At 44.8% G+C, this 21376-nt stretch overlaps 1 protein-coding gene across 1 annotated transcript in view; it reads left to right on the forward strand.

Moving 5' to 3' along the window:
* The window catches only part of PSTPIP2 (proline-serine-threonine phosphatase interacting protein 2), an 87945-nt gene that overhangs the window by 24043 nt on the left and 42526 nt on the right, over positions 1–21376 (forward strand). The window contains exons 2-5 of the mRNA XM_073589778.1: positions 4487–4587; positions 5568–5645; positions 7343–7377; positions 16269–16375. Of these exons, the coding sequence (XP_073445879.1) occupies positions 4487–4587; positions 5568–5645; positions 7343–7377; positions 16269–16375 (321 nt within the window). The remainder of the gene's footprint in view (positions 1–4486; positions 4588–5567; positions 5646–7342; positions 7378–16268; positions 16376–21376) is intronic.

A 21376-nucleotide genomic window follows, 5' to 3' on the forward strand; every position in this document is an offset into this window, starting at 1 on the left:
TGTCAACCTGACTCTAATCTTTGACAGAATATCTTCTGCTTTTGGTTTACACTCTAGTAGTCTAACTGAACTCCTGTTTTCGTTATAGAAAGGGGTGGCCATTTTTGGTCAAGCCATTTTAATTTCATTTTTTCATCCTTTTTGCCAACTTTTGGAGAAAAAAAAAGGATAAGGAAGTTTTATAGGTGGCGGGAGTACCCATAAAAAATACTCTAAGAACTCTTAAAAGTAGACCAGATACAATGTAATACAATAGATTAACGGGGTTGTCCGGATATAGGTAGTCAATAACAGATGAGGGGGTCAGATACCTGGCACCACCATAGATCAGCTGTTATTTGCTCTAGCGCCGACCCAATTTAAATACTTTGAGCGGAACTCTCTTCAAAGAGTAGCAGTTGCTGCCGGGTCCAGAAGCACAGCTCCTATTGTTTTGCATTGAAGCTGTGCTGTGGTAATTGGCAACGACTGGCACTAGCTGCTACATTTTGACTGAAGCTGCGCACAGAAGCTCTGTTCATAGTATCTAATCTTTTTTGGGGGTACTGGGTGTCGGACCCTCGCCAATCTTGTAGATAAATCATCAGTACCTATGCCTGGTCAATGCCTTTAAATCTAGTAGCTCTCATGATAGAGTCAACCAGATGCACCATAATTATGCCTGACACAGATTCCCAAACCAGACTCAGACTGAATTTTTGTAAGTGTTTACGTGACTTTTCCACCACAACACTGTGCTTGAGTATTGGTTATCAGTTCAACACAACTACCTTATGGCCAAGGCCTTGCCTTCGGAGGAATTCCTCTGTCATGTCACCACTGGTGACACCTTTACAATTACACATCACAAAGATTGAGAAATTAATGATTTAGCAGAAATCATCCGTTTCCTTGGAAGTCTCTCGAGCTGTTGACACCCAGTTTAAAGTAACTTTTGCTTCTCAGATATAAGTTGTAAGTGACACAAGTATGACAAATCTAACCTGTTTGGCCAACAGTATGTGTATACCTACTGAATTTGACTATTTTGATCACATTCTTGGCTAACAGGTGCATAAAATCCTACATGCAGCAATATAATTTCCATGAAAAGCAATGGATCATATTGGAGTTCCATGAAGAACCCATCTGCCCCTCAGATATCTTCATCAGTTATGTCACAGTCACCTTGAAAGCACGGCTATAGTGCTATGGGAGTGTCGAACATAATGAGATTACTATTAAGTGTTGAAAGCCAGCCCAAGAGGCTCAGGCCAACATCTCAAAAGGAATCAACCTTATCCACAATGCGTGTACTACCAATGGTAGCCATCAAGGTTCCCCCAACCCCTCTATATCTGTAGCTTATTATACCTCCCAATTAAGGTTCCTTAACACTTCTTCAGCTACCTACAGTAAATGCTACATTACATAGGTTCACATGGAATGGAAAACCTGCCAGGATCAAAAACATCTAAGATACTGTGTTACGTAATCTAGAGATTAGGGCAAATGGGCTACCTCATATTTTTCCCAAGGCATGTCATGGCCTATATTAGATTTTCTAGGATCTGATCAGGAAGCCTGCTCACTGGGATTCTGGGGCTCTATCCAACCCCACCATTGTCTGATTAGTCTACCCAAGCCTCACAGTTTACTAAGAATAAAACTTTTCATAACTTTTGCTTAGGGTCAGGTCATTCGAAAAAACATGTGATTTAAATGATTTTTGTCTCGAATCTCCCAACTTTCCAACAATTGAGATTTTGCTGAACGGAGAATAAAACCTAGATTTCCTCCTCTTAGAAGACTTTTGGGAAAGCAAAAAAACCTTTGCCTTCACCAAGTGCCTCCTTTCCACACAGTCTACAACCATACATTACTTCCATGTGTTGGAAGTGTTTAGAGGGAGAGGATACCCCATTCCACACCTTCAAGCATTACTGTGTCCTGGTGCCTTTTTGGGATAGTATACCACCCGGACAACTTTTATTGCATTACAATGTTATCCTTGTCTGAAGATACAAGCCCTGTCTCCTTTTGCACCCAATTAATGCATCTCATTCTTGCAATTCTTTCTTGCGAAGGAGTTCAGATCCACCCTCTCTTGGTCTCTGGTTCTCCAAGGGCAATGACTTTATGAGGATGGTAGACTTGATCTTGTCATCAAATAGCAAAGCCTACTTCTTTACCAAGACCTAGTATCATTTGTTTGGGCTTCCAAGGTACTGTAGTATACTGATGGAATCTTTCATAATTCTCACACCTTGTTAGTTACCACGTTATTCTTTTCGCTGCGCACAGGTCCAGGATAATTTCCCCTTTCTTCTTCCTCCTCTCCTTGCTCTTCACCTGTATTTTCTTCCCTCCACTTCATCCTTTTTAGCTGATTATGCTAATTTGTCAATAGCTAAAAATGCATTTCTCAGGTCCCACATCCACTCAGTCAAGGTCATTTATCGATTTATCCGCTTCTTTTCTTCTCTAATCTTGATGTTTAATTCCTGTAATTTTCACTGGGGGCTGCGTACGGCTGTTGGCCAAACTTTGGTTCGGTAAATAAATCATTTACTAAAGTTTGGAAATGAGTAGCGGCACTCACTACCAAGGAAGCAAGGTCAACCCAAAAGCTGCTAATCAGGAGCTTCATAAATTGAATTTTAATGACTGAACGGTCCCTAGCTCTCTATGTCAGCTAGAAGGGTGTAAAGCCATAATTAATGCATTCTATTTTTCCCTCAATTCAAAATAAAAAAAATAAATAAAATAAAGGAAACTAAATTCAGAAACTATTGGATTTACTTTCTGATATATATATATATATATATATATATATATATTTTACGTGATTTTCAATATAAAGAAAAGAAAAAGTTAATACTCCACAATATGATAATAAAATTAAGAGGATCAAAAATTATCATAAAAATGCAACAGAAATGCATAGGAATACCAGAAAATATTAAATAATTGCCATAACTTCCCCCACTATCTATTCACATGCCTGTAAGGGGGTGAGTTCGGACTACCTCCTTGCTTCCCTTCTCCCTAATTGTTTTCCATGTCTTGATGTGTACATATGCTAATGTTGGTAATGTCTATGATTAATATTTGCGGTACTGCTACATAGTAATATGTATTATCACTCACAATTATGGTACTGCCACATTCATACATGTGTTACCATTCTTTGTAGAACTATATTATATAATGTAATGTGATGTGTACCAATGCTCATGTACAGTTTAGGGAAGTAAAGTGCATCCTTTTGGGGCATTAGAGGAGGGCACGTTAGTACTATAGTTCTTATAGATAAGGGTAGGTGTAGTTCCTGTGTGGGCCACTAGATAGGGGTATACTAGTGTGCATTGTAGGTATAGTGTATAGTATGGTTATAGAGGGTTAAGTGTAGGAGGGTCTGCCGGGTGGTAAGACAGGAGTTTCTAGGAAGTTAGGTCAGACGGGGCCAGGGTGCTCAAACTGTCCACATGGGCTATAGGCCCGGACAGCTTGGCAGCCACGTAACATTAAATCGCTGCAGCCCACATTATCCATGGCCATTGTGCATCATAGCAGTGGGCCAGAACAGGGAAGGAAAGATGTGGCGACTCCTCGCCTGGGCAGATGCCTTTAGGACAGGAATCAGTTGGAATGAGGAGATGAAGGAAGTTGGAGCTTTGACGAGGACGGTACAGAGGGGTCGGATGCTTTACCAGAGGCAACCAAAACCTGGTGACTGATGATTTTGAGTCTGGGGCAAAACAGGCAGAATTGTCATGGCTAGGCTAGGCCAGGAAGGAACTGGGGAGCAGTTTAGGATGGTCCAGTCCGGGCATGTGCTGCACAGAAGCTGAGGATACAAGTGAATTCCATGATGTGCCAATTGTGGATGTAATGTGTGAAGTATTCAGTAAAGAGAATGTTCAAGTTATCCTGGACTGTGTCTCCATTATTGGGGGTCACCTGGAAGAGGGACCGTCGCCGCCTGAGAAGTGCCCGGGGGGACCTGAACTTGGAGACGTAGGTATGCTGAGAAGAGAAGTGCAGTTTTTTTTATGAGGGATGGTCGGGACACAGATGCTTCAGTGTCTCTGGTCACGACAACAGTCCTGACCTCCCCTCACATACCATCCAGTGGCGTATCTTGAAGCTTGTTGAACCCCAAAATATGGCCATTACCTTAGGGATCAGTCCTGCAGAGCGAGTTGTGTAAGAAAAAAAATGTATGAAATTGGACCCATTACTGAATTCAAAGAATAATTTCACTTCTTTGCAATTATTATACTAGGTTTCCCCCAACACAGGGGTCCTATAGTGGCCATAAGGTTTTCCACCCCTGAATTAGAGGCCAGGGCTGAATGGAGGATTTTCCGGTCCTCAGGTGGGCCAGTCTAACGATGCACCCAGGTGAAAGGAAGAATTAAATTAATTTGGTTAAATTTAATGCGTTTTTACTGTATACTTTTACACAGTCACTATTATACAGTGCTGTCTCCTATTTCTGCAGAGTACAGACATTACCAGTACCCTAGGCTATGACACCCTATTACAGCACATGAACGATGGGAGAAAGAACTGCAAGGAGTTTGAAGATTTCCTAAAGGAAAGGTATGTAACACATTGATACAAATATGTACAGAAAAATTCCTGATATATGTTAAAAGTCTGAAAATAAAGCTTTCCCCTTTTGAAGGATCTAAAAAACAAAATTATACTTTCATTAGAAGCAGCAGACTGGCATTGTGCTATTATTGAATGTATCCTCTCTTAGTTTTACCATCACCCAATGGACGTCAGCTGCACATTGGCTAATACGCAAACAATGTTATAATGATTCTGGGACTTAAACTCAAACTTTAAACTTTGTTACTATCAATACTATATCCATAAAGATGATAGCTGGAATAAAAACAATAGCTAGATATAAATAAAGTAGATAGCATACCACATGTGCAATCTGATTCAACTGCACATATCCTCCCGTCATTTGTGCTCAATAGAAGCCTTCTTTTATATAGTTAATTATAAGTGTATGTTTCTTGAAGCTTAGTCTGTACTGGGACTCAGAATCTCTGGTGGGGCAGGCAGAAACTTTGACAGTGAGCCATAGGCTGTGTTAAAGATAGGAGAATTTTTTCTGCCTAGAGATAGCTTTCTTCTTCTTTACAGGCATAATGTACTGGTACATAAAGATACATTTCTTTCTAACAGTACAATTCTATACACAGGTATATTAGAAGTAAACTAAAAAGTGTAAAAAAAATTTTACCTCTAAAATTACTGGGGAAAAAATATGAAGAACAATTACAAGAATCACATTATTTATACAATTTTAAAAATAACCATCACAAGCCAGTGAATAATATGAGCATATTTGGTTTCCCTGTGCTTGAAAAAAAAACAAAAACATAATACAGTAAACAGATTTATGGTAATTGGTAAATGGCATAAAAATGGTGAGATTAAAGGATGAAAAAAAAATAAACAAACATAACAAAAAAGTTAATATAAATGTAATACCTACATGCTTGTTTGTTCAAATTGATTGGTTTTAGACATAAAATAATGTGCCGTTTTCTTTCCTACAGGGCAGTAATAGAAGAGAGGTACGGGAAAGATCTGCTTACTTTAACCAAGAAAAAACCTTGTGGTCAAACAGAACTGAAGTGAGTGAGCAGTTTCCTGATCATACTGTATAAGAATCTAAGACTACTCTGTCTGTATGAATGGGTTGATTTTGAAGAAATTGTTTAATTCCCCTAATGGCATTCTGAGTTACCGGATGTGATCAATTAGATAAAGAGAAGCTGCTAATAGTCTTTTTTTTCTGTTTACTAGCACTTGCTGTCTAATGTTATATATATTTTTTACAACAGATTATTTTTGCACGTTTGTCATACTGTGTTTTTTCTTTGTGTTTCAGTCTTTGGGTGGTGTGAACACTGTCCTACCGACCTGTTCACTTTTGTGCATGTCTCATGTGTCTTTGATCTAGTCTTTTTCTTTGTAGAATTCAACATATCTGTATATTACAGCTCATTGATTTAAATGGGAACCATGTAATGCATGAAGTTCCCTGCGGAGGCGCTGCAGAGAAACTGAACACTTGGTGCTTGGTTCACTTATAGATAACAGTTGATCCCTGGGAGTTCCAGAAGTGGGAAAATCTGTGATTAGTTTATTTTAAAGAGGTAGTCCAAAACTAAATGTGAATTTTATACTATAATGTCTATTTAATTCAATAATCTAACTACTTTTTTTAAAGTACTAAATTTTAAAATTACCCTATCCTCTCTGCTCTAAGTTGCTGTCTATGTTTTTTTTTAACTTCAGATTAATTATGTTTTATTTTAGTCACCCAGCACGCACTGGAGATTCCCAAACGGGTTATCAGGAACTGGCGCTGCGGTCACTGCTCCAGCTGCTGTTCCCACCCTGAACCAAAGAGTCATCAGCAACGTCTGGGCTAGTCCCTGCTTTACTGAGCATGTGCATTTTATCAATTCCAATGCATGCTCATTATACGCTCCCAGTGCTATATTCCTTTTGAATGCACACTACCAGTGCACTCCTTTGCACACTGCCAGTGCACTCCCTCGCACACCACGAGTGCACATTGAAATAGAGAGTACGCCGTAAGCTGGGAGAACCAGCCCAGCATCTGAAACATTTGTCACTGATGTCACTTTTCAGCATGGTGGCATCCATATCTGGGGCTGAGGTGCTCCATGCCCTCCTTGCTTGCTGCGTTGTATCCTTTTCAATGCGCATTGACTGTGCACTCTTTTAGAGCCAGTGAGGAAGCGCAACGTCAATGTGCATCCAACAGAATATAGAGCACATACTGAACATGTGTCAGAATTGACAGTCAGCGAATGCTCAGCAAACCGTTGACTAGCCCAACTTCTGAAATGGACACCACTGACGATGCTTTGTGTCAGGGTGGGCCAACAGCTGGGGCAGTGGCCGCAGGATCTTCCCCCTGACAAGGACTCATTTTAGAATCCAAACTGTCAAACAAAATGTCATCGGAAGTAAAAAAAAAAAAAAAAAAAAGGACGTTACTGTAGGGAATTATTAATGAAAGCATTGGGGGGGGCATTTTTTCTATGATCTGGAGACTACTGATCCGGCTATAAAACAACATTTAGCTTCTATTTTGTGATCTTCTGATGTTAGAAAATAACTATGTTGGGCGGGGTCTACGATCTGAGACCTTCCTTTCTCAATGGACTCTTTCTAGACTGTTGTATAATCATGATCTAAGATCTAACTGATAGAAGATAACTAATGAAAAAAATTAATTTTAAGAAAGATAATTAGATTTTTTTTAAGTAATTGGTCTCTTATTTTTCTTCCACAGCACACTCAAGAGGGCTTTAGATACCTTTAAGCAACGTAAGTACTAATTACATAGGGATCAGAGATAACTTGCTTCATATGTTTTTATATGTATATAGTTTTACTCCCCAACATCACACCTCCTAATGAAGCAGGACTAGTCCTATGGAGCGACTCTTCCCCTGTCTAGTCATGCCTCGGATCTCCTAATCACGCCTCCCTGGGTATGACTGACAGTCTACATACAATACCTGTTATGGTAGGACCATTATGCAGGCTGTCAATCACTCCCAAAGAAGCATGGTAAGAAGATGCTGCTGGGCTAGTACTGCCTTATTAGCATGCTGGGTTAGTCCTGCCTTATTCGCATATGTGACACTGCAGAAAATAGATCGTAACATTAGAATGAAAAGCTGTAAAGCTAAATTAATTATAACAGTCCATGTTTCCTTTTCAGAGAAATCCCCTGTCCAATTTTCATACTAATGAACCAAAATAGCATGGATTTTGGCCTTGCACTTACAGCTCGCTAACATCTCTCCCTGTTTCGCTGCCTGCTGCTGTCTTTCCATCACTGACAGTTCGCTCTTCTCAGTCACCTGCTTCCCCAGCTAAGATTTCACACAAGTGGCGTCATTCCCTGAGCGGCGCATGTGCATCAAAATCCTGAGGATATTGTGAGAGTTGGACAATTGATGTGCAAATGCGCCACCTCAACGAATGACTGTTCTTGCATGAGATCTTGAGCGAGGGAGCGGGTAACTGAGAGTGACCTGCCTGTCAGTGATGTGAGGCTGATGGGGAAAACGGTAGAATGACTGGAGAGCTGTAAGTTCAGGGCCAAACCGAGGCTTATTGGCATAAAAATTGGACATTCCATGTGTTTAAGCCCAGGGTGTGATACAGTCTGCTTATCTAATCCCAGAGCATGATATGGCATGCAGCACCAACTAACCAACTAACAGAATCAGTACGGTCAGCCGTCCTCAGTGACACTGTCCACATCACAGTATTATTTTGTAGTCACCAACAAAATGTCTCTACACTGAGATCCTAAACTTCATGATCCTTTACCCTTTTACAAACACCCCGAAGTCGCAGAGAGAAGTGACATTACACACGTGATCATATCCCGCCCACTTTTTGCCGCAGTCATAATATGAGCTAGCTGTACACTAGATTTTCATGGCACATTTCAGCAGCTGCTCCCCCTACTGTTTAAAAGTGGAAAATATCAAAACTTTTACAACTATTTTTCATATTTTATACAATTTTAAAAATTGCTGTTCTTAATAAAAAGATTAATACTTAAAATATATTTATTTCAATAATTGAAAGAAAAAAATGTAGATGACATACTCCCTTTAAAGGTGTTTTCTAGGGATCACTCCTAGAATACTTTTGTCTTTTTTGGGGGGGGGGGGATAAAAGTATTTACCAGGATTTCATGAAATTTGTTTAACAATAGGCAATGCATTAACATAATAAAGTCATTCACCTATCAAATCACCCACTGTTCCAGCACTGACATTCTATGGTCACACCCATTCTTCAACGTTGGCATGTACAGCACATAACTACTGAGGCCAGTGATTGGCTGCAGCGGTTATGTAAATCAGGGTTCCCCAATCCAGTCCTCAAGGCCCACCAACAGGTCATGTTTTCAGGATTTCCCTTGTATTGTACAGGTGATGCAATTATCACCTGGGCAGTACTAAGGAAATCCTGAAAACATGACCTGTTGGTGGGCCTTGAGGACTGGATTGGGGAACCCTGATGTAAATGCTCTACTGCATGAGAATAGCTGCTGGACCGATGAGGAGCACCGGACCGGCAGTGCAGAAATGGTTGGGAAGTGGAAAAGTGAATTAGGATTATTTCATTATGATAAAGAAAGAAACTTTTCGGAATAAGCTGTCTTATGTGAACATGAGAAATAATGGGATTTCTGGCTGTGGCTGGTATAATAGCTTTAAATAAGGTTATTACAGTTGATACATTTGCCTGTGTCCTTATCCTATTTGGGATCAGCTGCATCATTCTATATGACAAAAGAAAGGCATTTTATTATCAGGCAAATTATGAGAAAAGGGAAGTGATCACTAGGAGCCATTAACTTCCTATTTACACACATGGGTCCAGAGTGACAGCTGCTCTCTTATAAAGGGAGACTAAACCCAGAGATTAAATCCTGCAGGTGGAACAGTGTCATTACCTGTTGATCTCTTTCATTTAAGCCTGGTGATTTTTCTGTATTCACTAACCTTGCACCTGACCGCAGACAGATCAGAGGGGGGGAGGATCCTGCTGCAGCTAGTTGTCACATAGCCAGAAGGTGGCATATGGCTGATCTGCTGGGACACACAGAGGAGATTGCTTTATACTAGAATTCTCTTTGTGACCTCTTGATCCCTCGGCAGAGAGGCCATATCGTTTACATCAGCGCTTCTCAAACTGTGATGCATGCCTCATTAGCGCTGATGGGGAAGTATGTTGTGCAGCACTGTAATATTTTATTAGTGCTGCTGGGGAGGTACAGTCATGGCCAAAAGTGTTGGCACCCTTGAAATTGTTCCAGAAATTAAAACCCCAAAAATGGGCAGGACAAAATTGTTGGCACCCTCAACTTAATATTTTGTTGCACACCCTTTGGAATAAATAACTGCAATCAATCGCCTCCTATAACAATCAACAAGCTTCTTACATCTCTCAGCTGGAAGTTTGGACCACTCTTCTTTTACAAACTGCTCCAGGTCTCTCTTATTTGAAGGCGTCTGCCATTTCAGAACTCTCCAGCACTTTGTTTTCATCCATTTATTTGTGCTTCTTGAAGTATATTTGGGGTCATTGTCCTGCTAGAAGATCCATGACGTAGGACGCAAACACAGATTCCTGACACTGTGTACTACATTGTCACCAAAATTTTTTTTGTTAATCTTCAGATTTCTTGATGCCTAGCACACAGTCAAGGCACCCAGTGCTAGAGGCAGCAAAACAACCCCAAAATATCTTTGAGCCTCCACCATATTTGCCTTTAGGTACTGTGTTCTTTTCTTTCTGGTCCTTATTCTGTTTTTGGTAAACAGTAGAATAATGTGCCATACAAAAAGCTCTGTCTCGGTCTCATCTGTCCACAAGACACTTTCCCAGAGTGATTTTGGCTGACTCACGTACATTTTGGCAAACTGCAGTCTAGCAGTGGGTTACTTCTGGGTCTCCTGCCTTAGTGTTTCATTTCACTGAAATGTCGAAGGATAGTTTGACACTAATGCACCCCAAGACAGCAGGACAGCTAGAATTTCTTTGAAACTTGATTGCAGCTGCTTATCCACCATCCGGACTATGTTGTGTTACAACCTTTCATCAATTTCTCTAAGCCGTCCATTGCTAGGGAGATTAGCTACAGTGTCATGGGTTGTAAATTTCTTGATTATGTTGCACACTGTGGACAAAGGAACATCAAGATCTCTGGAGATGGACTTGTAACCTTGAGATTGTTGATATTTTGCAACAATTTTGGTTCTCAAGTCCTCAGACAGTTCTCTTCTCCTTTTTCTGTTCACATGCAGAGACACAATGCAAAGATTGAGTCAAAGTCTCCCCTTTTTATCTGGTTTCAGGTGTGATTTTCATATTGCCCACACCTTTTACTTGCCACAGGTGGGTTTGAACGAGCATCACATGCTTGAAACAAAGTTGTTTACCCACAATTTTGGAAAGGTGGCAACAATTTTGGCTGACCTATGTTTGGGGTTTTGTGTAAAATGGTATCTAATTTGCCTTTTTTTCTCTGTTTTTTTTGTTACTCCAATACACACAAAGGAAATAAACATGTGTATAACAAAACATGTGTAATTGCAATAATTTTCTGGGAGAAATTCAAGGGTGCCAACACTTTTGATCATGACTGTATGTTGTGCTGCACTGTGATGTTTTATTAGCGCTGCTTGGGATTTTTTGTGCTCCTAGGGTGTGTAATCTATGGCTCACGGAGGTATTTGTTTAGCGCCAATGAGGTTAACATAGGTGTTGCACAGTGAGGTTATTCAATGGTGACACCCGGACATCATTGTATATTGCTAATGATGCCCTGGCTAATAGCTGCTGTCAGGGAAAACTCAGTATACACCATACACATTAAATGGACCTTTTTGTCCTGTTTAATAACAATGTACTGTACATGGCCCTAGCACTATTGGGTCTGGAGTTCATCTTCTATCGCATTCAAGTTACAACTAACACAATAACCGTAATTTCCACATCGTCCAGAATGATTTGATATAGGGTTGTTATTTTTGGATAGTTACCAAGAAGATCTAGTGTGGCGCCCCTGAGGCTCAGTCGCCACAGAGGTACTGCACCTTCTCCTAAGGTGTGGTGCCCCACCATCCAGGTAAGTTGGAGGCTCCTGACCACTCTCCAACACTCGCACCCCACACAATAGAGTAGTTCAGCAAAACCATATTGCGGCTCCTTGCTTAGAGAGAAACAGAGCACCTTTGGTGGTTCCCTGCTTGGAACACTAGATGTGCTGGGAGGTGGGTGGAGTTGAGAATACACATAAAAGAGCGGGAAGGTTTTAGGATTGAGGTCAGTCAGTCAGTCAGATGGAGAGTCTGGGAGAGGAAGCCACTCGGAGAGGAGTGGGGATCCCTGGAAGAGGGATGGAGGAAGGAGTGCTGCAGCTGCCTCAGTGATCTGAGCCAGCTGGCACGGGAAAGGAAAGAAAGAGAAGGACATTGAACCGAAGCCTGAGCTTCCATAGGAGGGAAAGACAAGTACGGAACGTAGGAGTGAAAGGGAACACAGAGGACGTGGGTTAGAGGAAGAACCCTGCCTAGAAGTTCTAAGCGCAAGGCCGGGGCCCGGTCCCCGAGGTTGTATGGACACTAATGGTTCTGCAGCAGACACCGGTGGAGTAGTGGGCTGTAAATGCACTACTCCCATCTAAGACTTGAGGGCACAACAGCAACACGGATAGAGAGCCGGGACTCAGGAGTAGAGAGTCCCCAACGCAGGCTACAGCTGTCTGCCGTACAAGTAGAGTTCTTGGGAACATCTGTCAGGAGGAACTCCAGTGTAACTCAGTACTAGGACATCTTCACACTTAAAGGTGCTATAGAGGAGACGTTCAGGAAAGGCACATAAGTTGGCGGAATGTGGAAAGGAGTATTCCATCTTGCCTGGAGGTTGACTGAGTCCCTGACCCGGAGGACACGGCACAGAAGCGGGCACTACAGACTGTGAGTAAAGCTTTGGAACTGCATGCCCTGGTGTCCTCCATTCCTTCCTGCGTCCGTCCGCCTGGCACTGCTACATCCCCTGCGCCAAACACTACACCATCTAAGTGTCTCTTCATCTATCCTGCCCTGGGACAACCGCCCTGCCTGTGGAGGGCTATAACATCATTGCTGCACCACACCATCTGTCCCGGAGGATCTGTCTGCAGAATCGGCTTAACACCTCCCTTGCCGAACACCACAGGTGGCGTCACGAACTATTCCATTAACAACATTACACCATTTGCGTCCCCCGCCATTTGCTTGGGCGCCCGGGGCCACGGTCCGGGTCACCGCTGCTGTGACACATCCCGCTGACACTGGCCCGGTACCGAGTGCCCCACGGTACCGAGAGGGCGACCCAACTTGGCGTCACGAACAGGATGACGAGACCCAATGCCATCGGGTTCTGTGTGCCTAAGATTTGTTGGACTTAAAACTTTTGAGAATGTGCAGAAGACCCAATTTAATAGACTGTAAAATGAACATTAAAAATGGCCGTTGGCGTGGAGAAGAAGGGCGTGACGAGATGGGAGGTCCTAGGAAAAGACCGCGAACAGTCTTGGGCCTCCCCTGCCTGAATTACTATGTAACAGCAACATGGCCCACCCCCCAAGGGGTTTGTATACTGGCTTGGTATGGAGGCGCTGGAAGAAGACGCCGCCCCAAGAAGGAGGGGCAGAAGCCAGTGGCGGGAAAGGGGCCGAGAGAGGAGGGAGAAGAACGCCAGAACGCCATGATGGATAGAGAAAAGAAGACAGAAGAATGGGGGGGAGGAGAAGCCCCTTGCCCCCAGGCCGCCTCTGCGGAGGCTACGACCGCTGATACACCATTTGCAGCGGTCACCACCACCTCACAACCGATATTGCCATTGGATGAGTCCCGTCCGGAGGAGATATATGAGGGCTCTGGAGCAGAACGGAGGGCCAGGACCGCGTCCCCGTCTGGACCGGGCGCGGTTGCACCGGCCTCCACCGATGACCCCGGCCGAAACCAGCCTTGCCCCTGACCGAATCCAACTGCGGTCCACCCCATCACCAACTCCGGGAGTTGCGGCTGCCGCTGTCCACTACCAGATGCCGGGACTGGAACCTCGCCTGGAGGCACAAGGTACGACCACTGCCCCCGACCTGATCCTAGTCTTGGGAACGGAACCCACAAATAGAAATGGCCCAATTGACCTCCGCCGGCGGCCCCAGGCTGCAGTGCTGCCAGCCGAGGTCCCGATGGACACTGAAGAATCAGATTCCGAGGAACCAGCGACAGCGCCAGCTGAGTCACCAACAGCAGCAGAAGTGCCATCGGTAGCAGCGGATATGCCGTCCACGCAGGCAGTAGACGTTTCCATGGCTCTTTCAATTACCACAACCAGTCCCTATCTCTCCCTGTGGGAGGCAGAGTACATGCGCTTAGCAAGCAACCAGCAACAGGATGAAGACACCCAAAGTATCACATCTGGTAGCAGTTCCCAATCATCAGCTTCCAGAATCCCAGGAGGGACCCACCAACATTAAAGGAAGTACCTGCAGTAATATAACTCTCGCTACCCAGGAGAGTATTTGCACAGTTGTGCTTTGTTTTTCTAATATGTTTTAGTTTTTGTTTTTCCAGTGTTGCTCTGTTTTGTTGGCAGCCTTTCCATTTGTACTATAGAGATCATGAGCGCTGAATGGTCCAGAACTGCAATTGTAAATAGTTGCACCTCTTTAGGTGCCCTCTCTTGGTTTTACATAGACACTTTGCGAACATAAGGTCTGCCTCATCTGGAGTATGACTCCAATCAAAGGACACTGCAAGAGATCCCGGCTGGGAGCGGTGTCCAGCACTTACAAGAATTATTGAAAAGTTTAATGTGAAGTATTTGATAATGATGTGTCTTATGAGAGTAAATGGCTTTTATATATAGAATGTTTAAATAAAGAGATAAGAGATTTTGATAGAGAATAATAAAGAATTTAAAATGTAGATGATGAACCAGGCACCTCGGTTGTCACTCAGAGTTAAGAGAAAAGAAATGTGTTGATGAAGAATACTGAAGTGGTAGTGAGTAACAGACAATAGCACTTTGAATTAAGTATTGTATAGAAAATTGCACTTTTGACTTAGGATTTTAGATAGTTAATTAAGAATTGTTGTGCAACGTTCAAGAATGAGTGCCTCTCACATTGGGAAGTTTAGTATAAGAAATGTTTATTCAGCATTACAAAAATTTGTAAGATCCTGTATTGTCAACTTTGTTTACCTTGCAGCCCGCGGACGTGCTGTGTTTAAAGGGGGGGTTTGTGGCGCCCCTGAGGCTCAGTCGCCACAGAGGTACTGCACCTTCTCCTAAGGTGTGGTGCCCCACCATCCAGGTAAGTTGGAGGCTCCTGACCACGCTCCAACACTCGCACCCCACACAATAGAGTAGTTCAGCAAAACCACATTGCGGCTCCTTGCTTAGAGAGAAGCAGAGCACCTTTGGTGGTTCCCTGCTTGGAACACTAGACGTGCTGGGAGGTGGGTGGAGTTGAGAATACACATAAAAGAGTGGGAAGGTTTTAGGATTGAGGTCGGTCAGTCAGTCAGATGGAGAGTCTGGGAGAGGAAGCCACTCGGGGAGGAGTGGGGATCCCTGGAAGAGGGATGGAGGAAGGAGTGCTGCAGCTGCCTCAGTGATCTGAGCCAGCTGGCACGGGAAAGGAAAGAAAGAGAAGGACATTGAACCGAAGCCTGAGCTTCCATAGGAGGGATAGACAAGTACGGAACGTAGGAGTGAAAGGGAACACAGAGGACGTGGGTTAGAGGAAGAACCCTGCCTAGAAGTTCTAAGCGCAAGGCCGAGGCCCGGTCCCCGAGGTTGTATGGACACTAATGGTTCTGCAGCAGACACCGATGGAGTAGTGGGCTGTAAATGCACTACTCCCATCTAAGACTTGAGGGCACAACAGCAACACAGATAGAGAGCCGGGACTCAGGAGTAGAGAGTCCCCGAAGCAGGCTACAGCTGTCTGCCGTACAAGTAGAGTTCTTGGGAACATCTGTCAGGAGGAACTCCAATGTAACTCAGTACTAGGAGATCTTCACATTTAAAGGCGCTATAGAGGAGACGTTCAGGAAAGGCACATAAGTTGGCGGAGTGTGGAAGGGAGCATTCCATCTTGCCTGGAGGTTGACTGAGTCCCTGACCCGGAGGACACGGCACAGAAGCGGGCACTACAGACTGTGAGTAAAGCTTTGGAACTGCATGCCCTGGTGTCCTCCATTCCTTCCTGCGTCCGTCCACCTAGCACTGCTACATCCCCTGCGCCAAACACTACACCATCTAAGTGTCTCTTCACCTATCTTGCCCTGGGACAACCGCCCTGCCTGTGGAGGGCTATAACATCATTGCTGCACCACACCATCTGTCCCGGAGGATCTGTCTGCAGCGTCGGCTTAACACCTCCCTTGCCGAACACCACAGGTGGCGTCACAAACTATTCCATTAACTACATTACACCATTTGCGTCCCCCGCCATTTGCTTGGGCGCCCGGGGCCACGGTCTGGGTCACCGCTGCTGTGACACATCCCGCTGACACCGGCCCGGTACCGAGTACCCCACGGCCCTGGGAGGGCGACCCACTAGCGCAAGGGAAATGTGGCAATCACTGTTTTGTTTCCTTTAATTAGACGTTTATTTTTGCCAGAAATCGACAATATCGGTCAGTGTCACATTCAGTTGGCTCAGACTCTGCGAGAAGAAGCCAAGAGAATGGAAGAGTTCAGGGAGCGGCAGAAATCCGAGCGGAAGAAGGTGAGAAAGTCGCCAACCACATCAGTGACCCGTACATGTCACTGTCCTCCTGGATGTTATGTACCGAATGATGTAGATTGTAATGGAACAGTGTAGCGTCCAGTGGTCGGGTGATGCTGAGAGGTGTAGTGTCCTGCGTATACAGTATGATGTCCAGTGGTCGGACCATGCTGGGAGGTATAATGTCCTGCGTATACAGTATGATGTTCAGTGGTCGGACCATGCAGGGAGGTGTAGTGTCCTGCGTATACAGTATGATGTCCAGTGGTCGGACCACGCTGGGAGGTGTAGTGTCTTGCATATACAGTATGATGTCCAGTGGTCGGACCATGCTGGGAGGTGTAGTGTCCTGCGTATACAGTATGATGTCCAGTGGTCGGGTCATGCTGGGACCTGTAGTGTCCTGCGTATACAGTATGATATCAATGGGTCGGACTATGCTGGGAGGTGTAGTATCCTGCGTATACAATATGATTTCTAGCGGTTGGGTCACACTGGGAGCTGTAGTATCCTACGTATATAGTATGACATCCAGTGGTCGGACCATGCTGGGAGGTGTAGTGTCCTGCGTATAGAGTATGATGTCCAGTGGACGGGTCATGCTGGGACCTGTAGTGTCCTGCATATACAGTATGATATCCAGTGGTCAGACCATGCTGGGAGGTGTAGTATCCTGCGTATACAGTATGATATCCAGTGGTTGGACCAAGCTGTGATCTGTGGTGTCCTGCGCATACAGTATGATGTCTAGTTGTCAGGTCATGCTGGGACCTGTAGTGTCCTGCGTATAGAGTATGATGTCCATTGGACGGGTCATGCTGGGATCTGTGGTGTCCTGCGTATACAGTATGATATCCAGTGGTTGGACCAAGCTGGGAGGTGTAGTGTCCTGCGTATACAGTATGATATTCAGTGGCTGGGTCATGCTGGGACCTGTAGTGTCCTGCATATACAGTACAGTATGATATCCAGTGGTCGGGTCACGCTGGGAGGTGTAGTATCCTGCGTATACAGTATGATTTCCAGCGGTCGGGTCATGCTGGGAGCTGTAGTATCCTGCATATAGAGTATGAAGTCCAGTGGCCGGGTCATGCTGGGAGCTGTAGTGTCATGCGTAGTGTCCCATTGAGCCTCGTCAGGTGCAAAACGCTGAAGGCGTCTAATGCCGACAGCCTTAATCATCCTCTGCAGCCTGTGAGGGGTCACGTCCATTACAGTAATAGACTTAGGGTTTACATATTAACATTGACATGTAACTGACAGGAATGGGCTATAGGGGCGAGACCAACACTTTGAACTCTTTTTAGTTACAAGGAAATTGTGAGGCGAAGTTTCCTCTTTCACCATACATAAGTTGCCAACAATCAGATGATCAGTTGACGATGGGGAACTATACGCTTCTGCTGCTTCTATTCTAGATACAGATAATGAACATGTCCGCAATGAGTTGCAAGAAAAGTTTCCTAATGTTTTCCTAGTTTCATGTAATGTTGATTAAAGGGTAAGTTCCATAAATACTAATGGATACCAATCCAAAGATTAGGGGAAAACCAGCAGATTGGTGGGGTTTTACTGCGGAGACTCACACCGATCACAAGACCAGGGGTCTGAAATTGCGTATCTGCAGCCAACTCTCAGTCTCGACAAACCACCACCACTACATTAATTCCGTATGAGATTGCAGGATATAAAGCAGAGTGCAGCGCTCCTCTCTATGGCAGACGTCTAGAGAATGAAGGACCATTCGGTTCCCTGTTCTCACGATCAGGAGATTCCTTTTAAGACCAGGAAGTGGTTAAAATATGTTCATTTTGCTCCAGCTCTCACCTGTCCCCCTACACACCTAGTCCACCACACAGCTAACTCTCTCAAATCCGGCCTACACCTCCCAACATGACCTAATCAGATATCAAACGCTAAGGACCTTTCACAGTTGCCTCTGTAGGTTTTGAGAGCATAGTATCAGATAGATATGGAGGGAAGCAGTGTGAGCAGTCTCTTACCTCAGCACCACTGGTATCTGCAGTATTAGATCAGATTGACAGGGTGGATAGCAGTGTGAGCAGTCTCTTCTTACCTCAGCACTCCTGGTATCTGCAGTATTAGATCAGATAGACAGGGTGGATAGCAGTGTGAGCAGTCTCTTCTTACCTTACCACTCCTGGTATCTGCAGTATTAGATCAGATAGACAAGGTTGACAGCAGTGTGAGTAGTCTCTTCTTACCTCAGCACTCCTGGTATCTGCAGTATTAGATCAGATAGACAGGGTGGACAGCAGTGTGAGCAGCCTCTTTTTATCACAGCACTCCTGGTATCTGCAGTATTTGATCAGTTAGACAGGGTGGACAGCAGTGTGTGCAGTCTCTTCTTACCTCAGCACTCCTGGTATCTGCAGTATTAGACCAGATATACAGGGTTTACAGTTGTGTGAGCAGCCTCTTCTTACCTCAGCACTCCTGGTATTTGCAGTATTATATCAGATAGACAAGGTGGACAGCAGTGTGAGCATTCTCTTCTTACCTCAGCACTCCTGATATCTCCAGTAATACATCAGATAGATAGTCAGGGTGGATAGTAGAGTGAACAGCTTCTTATCACAACACTCCTGGTATCTGAGTATTACATCAGCATACCCCATGGGAGAACATCTTCCTGTCATGGTTTGACAGGGTTCTTGCAATGCACTCACAGGGTTAAGTGTACGTGGCCTCTTTTTGGATCTTCGAGGGGTATTTATACTTACTCTTTACCAGGGTTCTCTGTCAGCTATACTGTTGCTCTGGTGTGTCTGACCCCTGGTGTGCGTGTATTCTGCGTTGCTTGTTTACTTCCTGTATATGACCCAGTCTGTCCCCTCACTCTGTACTCTGTCTCTCGTTTTGGTACTATTGTCTTCTCTGGTTCTGACCTCCTGGCTTGGCTATCGTTACTCCATTACAGTTTGTCCGTATTGTACCGTCTATTGCTCGTTCTGGTTTTCTGATCTATTGCTACGTCCTGACTATCCATTCTGTCTAACCCTTTGGTACTGTCGTGCGATCTCGTGCGTTGACCCTGGCTTGATCTGGTTTCTGTCTCTGTCTATGCCCCTTGGTAACATTGTCCTGTAGTTACCCTTTTTGGAGTTTTCTTCAGCTCCTACCTCTCTGGAGTTTAGACCACGCCCTCAGCAGTCACATGCTTCAGGTCCTGTGAGCCTGGAGCATGCATCGTCACCACTGCTGCCCCGCTCCACAGGTATCTTTGTGCATAGTTTTTGTACTCAGGACACGCGCACTGGTTCAGTGAGCAGGTGCAGTGCGGTGTTCCTGACATTATAGCTGACCAAAACATTTAAACGAGGTTTGCACTTTTTTTTTTTCGTGAGTCATGAATCTGCTGTATGCTCTCTCTGAGCAAGTGAATAGCCTCACTCAAATGATGCAAAACCTGTCTGTGGAGCAGCAAACCCTGGCTCAGTCGCAGCAACAGGTTCAGAGGGAGGTTGCTGATGCCATGCAGGGTTCTTTTCCTTCTGGGGCTCAGGGTGAGGGTACCCCAGATGTTTCCTTAATCTCTCCTGAATCACCTGTTAAATTGCCTGACTTTTTCTCTGGAGATAAAAAAACATTTAAGGTTTTTAAGGAGGGGTGCAAACTCTTCTTTTCGTTAAGGCCGTGCTCCTCTGAGGATGAGAGTCAGAGGGTTGGGGTCATTATGTCTTTGTTAAGGGGCTCCCCGCAGGCTTGGGTTTTTTCCCTTCCCCCTACCTCCCCTGAGGGAATGTCAGTGAATGCATTCTTCGAGGCCCTCGGGCACATCTACGATGAACCCGATCGTGTGAGTCTAGCCGAGGATACGGTGATGAGTGTGTGCCAGGGGAAACACTCGGCTGAGTGGTTCTGCTCTGAGTTCAGACGCTGGGCAGCGGAGGTCTCCTGGGAAGATGCTGCCCTCTGGTGTTTGTTCGGTAGAGGCCTGTCTGAACGTTTGAAAGATGCCCTAGCCCCTCACCCTCCACCGGATTCTTTGGAGGACGCTATGATCCAGGCTGTCCGCATGGACTGTAGGCTGCGGGAGAGAGGGGTCATGCTGCAGGAGACCCCTTTATTCTCCAATCTGAGAGACTCTGCATCTAGTCCCGAGCCCATGGAGGTTGGTGCCACGTCATTGAAGGAAAAAGAGAGGAGACGCCGTAGAAATAACCAATTGTGCTTTTACTGTGGATCCGCGGGGACATTGGAGAAGGAACTGCCTTCTTTTCCGTCAGGAAAACGACTGAGTCTGGGTAACAATCAAGGAGGTTGCCCAGACTCCCAGGTACCTTTTTCCTCGCTTACTAAAATTCTGCTTCCAGTGGAACTAGAACTTGCAGGCAGTCCGGTTGTGGCTACCGCCATTGTTGACTGTGGTTCTTCTATTAATCTGATCAATGCCAAAGTTGTGACTTTTCATAAGATAGGGTCAGTCAGGTTAAAAGATCCTGTTAAAATTGTGGCAATTGATTTTTCTCCTATCACCCGGGAGGGAATTTGTTTCATGACTGATACCTTTTCTCTGAAAGTGGGTTCCACTCACGTGGAAAAATTAAGGTGTTTTGTTCTAAATAATCTGCCGGCTGGACTGGTACTGGGCATGCCTTGGCTTCAACGCCACCATCCTACTATTGACTGGGTCACGGGGGAGATCATTCAGTGGGGTTGTATGGCTAACGGTCTATGTTGTAACTTGACAACTCTTGTCAACCTAGTAAAATCTGTGTCAGTGTCGTCTGTCGATCTGGAAGGTATTCCGGAGTACCTGAAAGATTTTGAAGACATATTTTCCGAAAGTGAGGCTGAGGCGCTACCACCACATAGACCCTTTGATTGTGCCATTAATCTAGTCCCTGGAGCCAAGTTACCCAAGTCTCGCCTGTTCAATTTGTCCGGGCCCGAACGTCTAGCCATGAAGGAGTACATTACCGAGAGTATCCGCAAGGGGCATATTAGGCCTTCTGTTTCACCTGTGGCGGCGGGCTT

This window comes from Dendrobates tinctorius, unplaced genomic scaffold (genome assembly GCF_039654945.1).
Source record: "Dendrobates tinctorius isolate UK_male_01 unplaced genomic scaffold, ASM3965494v1 ptg000113l, whole genome shotgun sequence".
Taxonomy (NCBI): domain Eukaryota; kingdom Metazoa; phylum Chordata; class Amphibia; order Anura; family Dendrobatidae; genus Dendrobates; species Dendrobates tinctorius.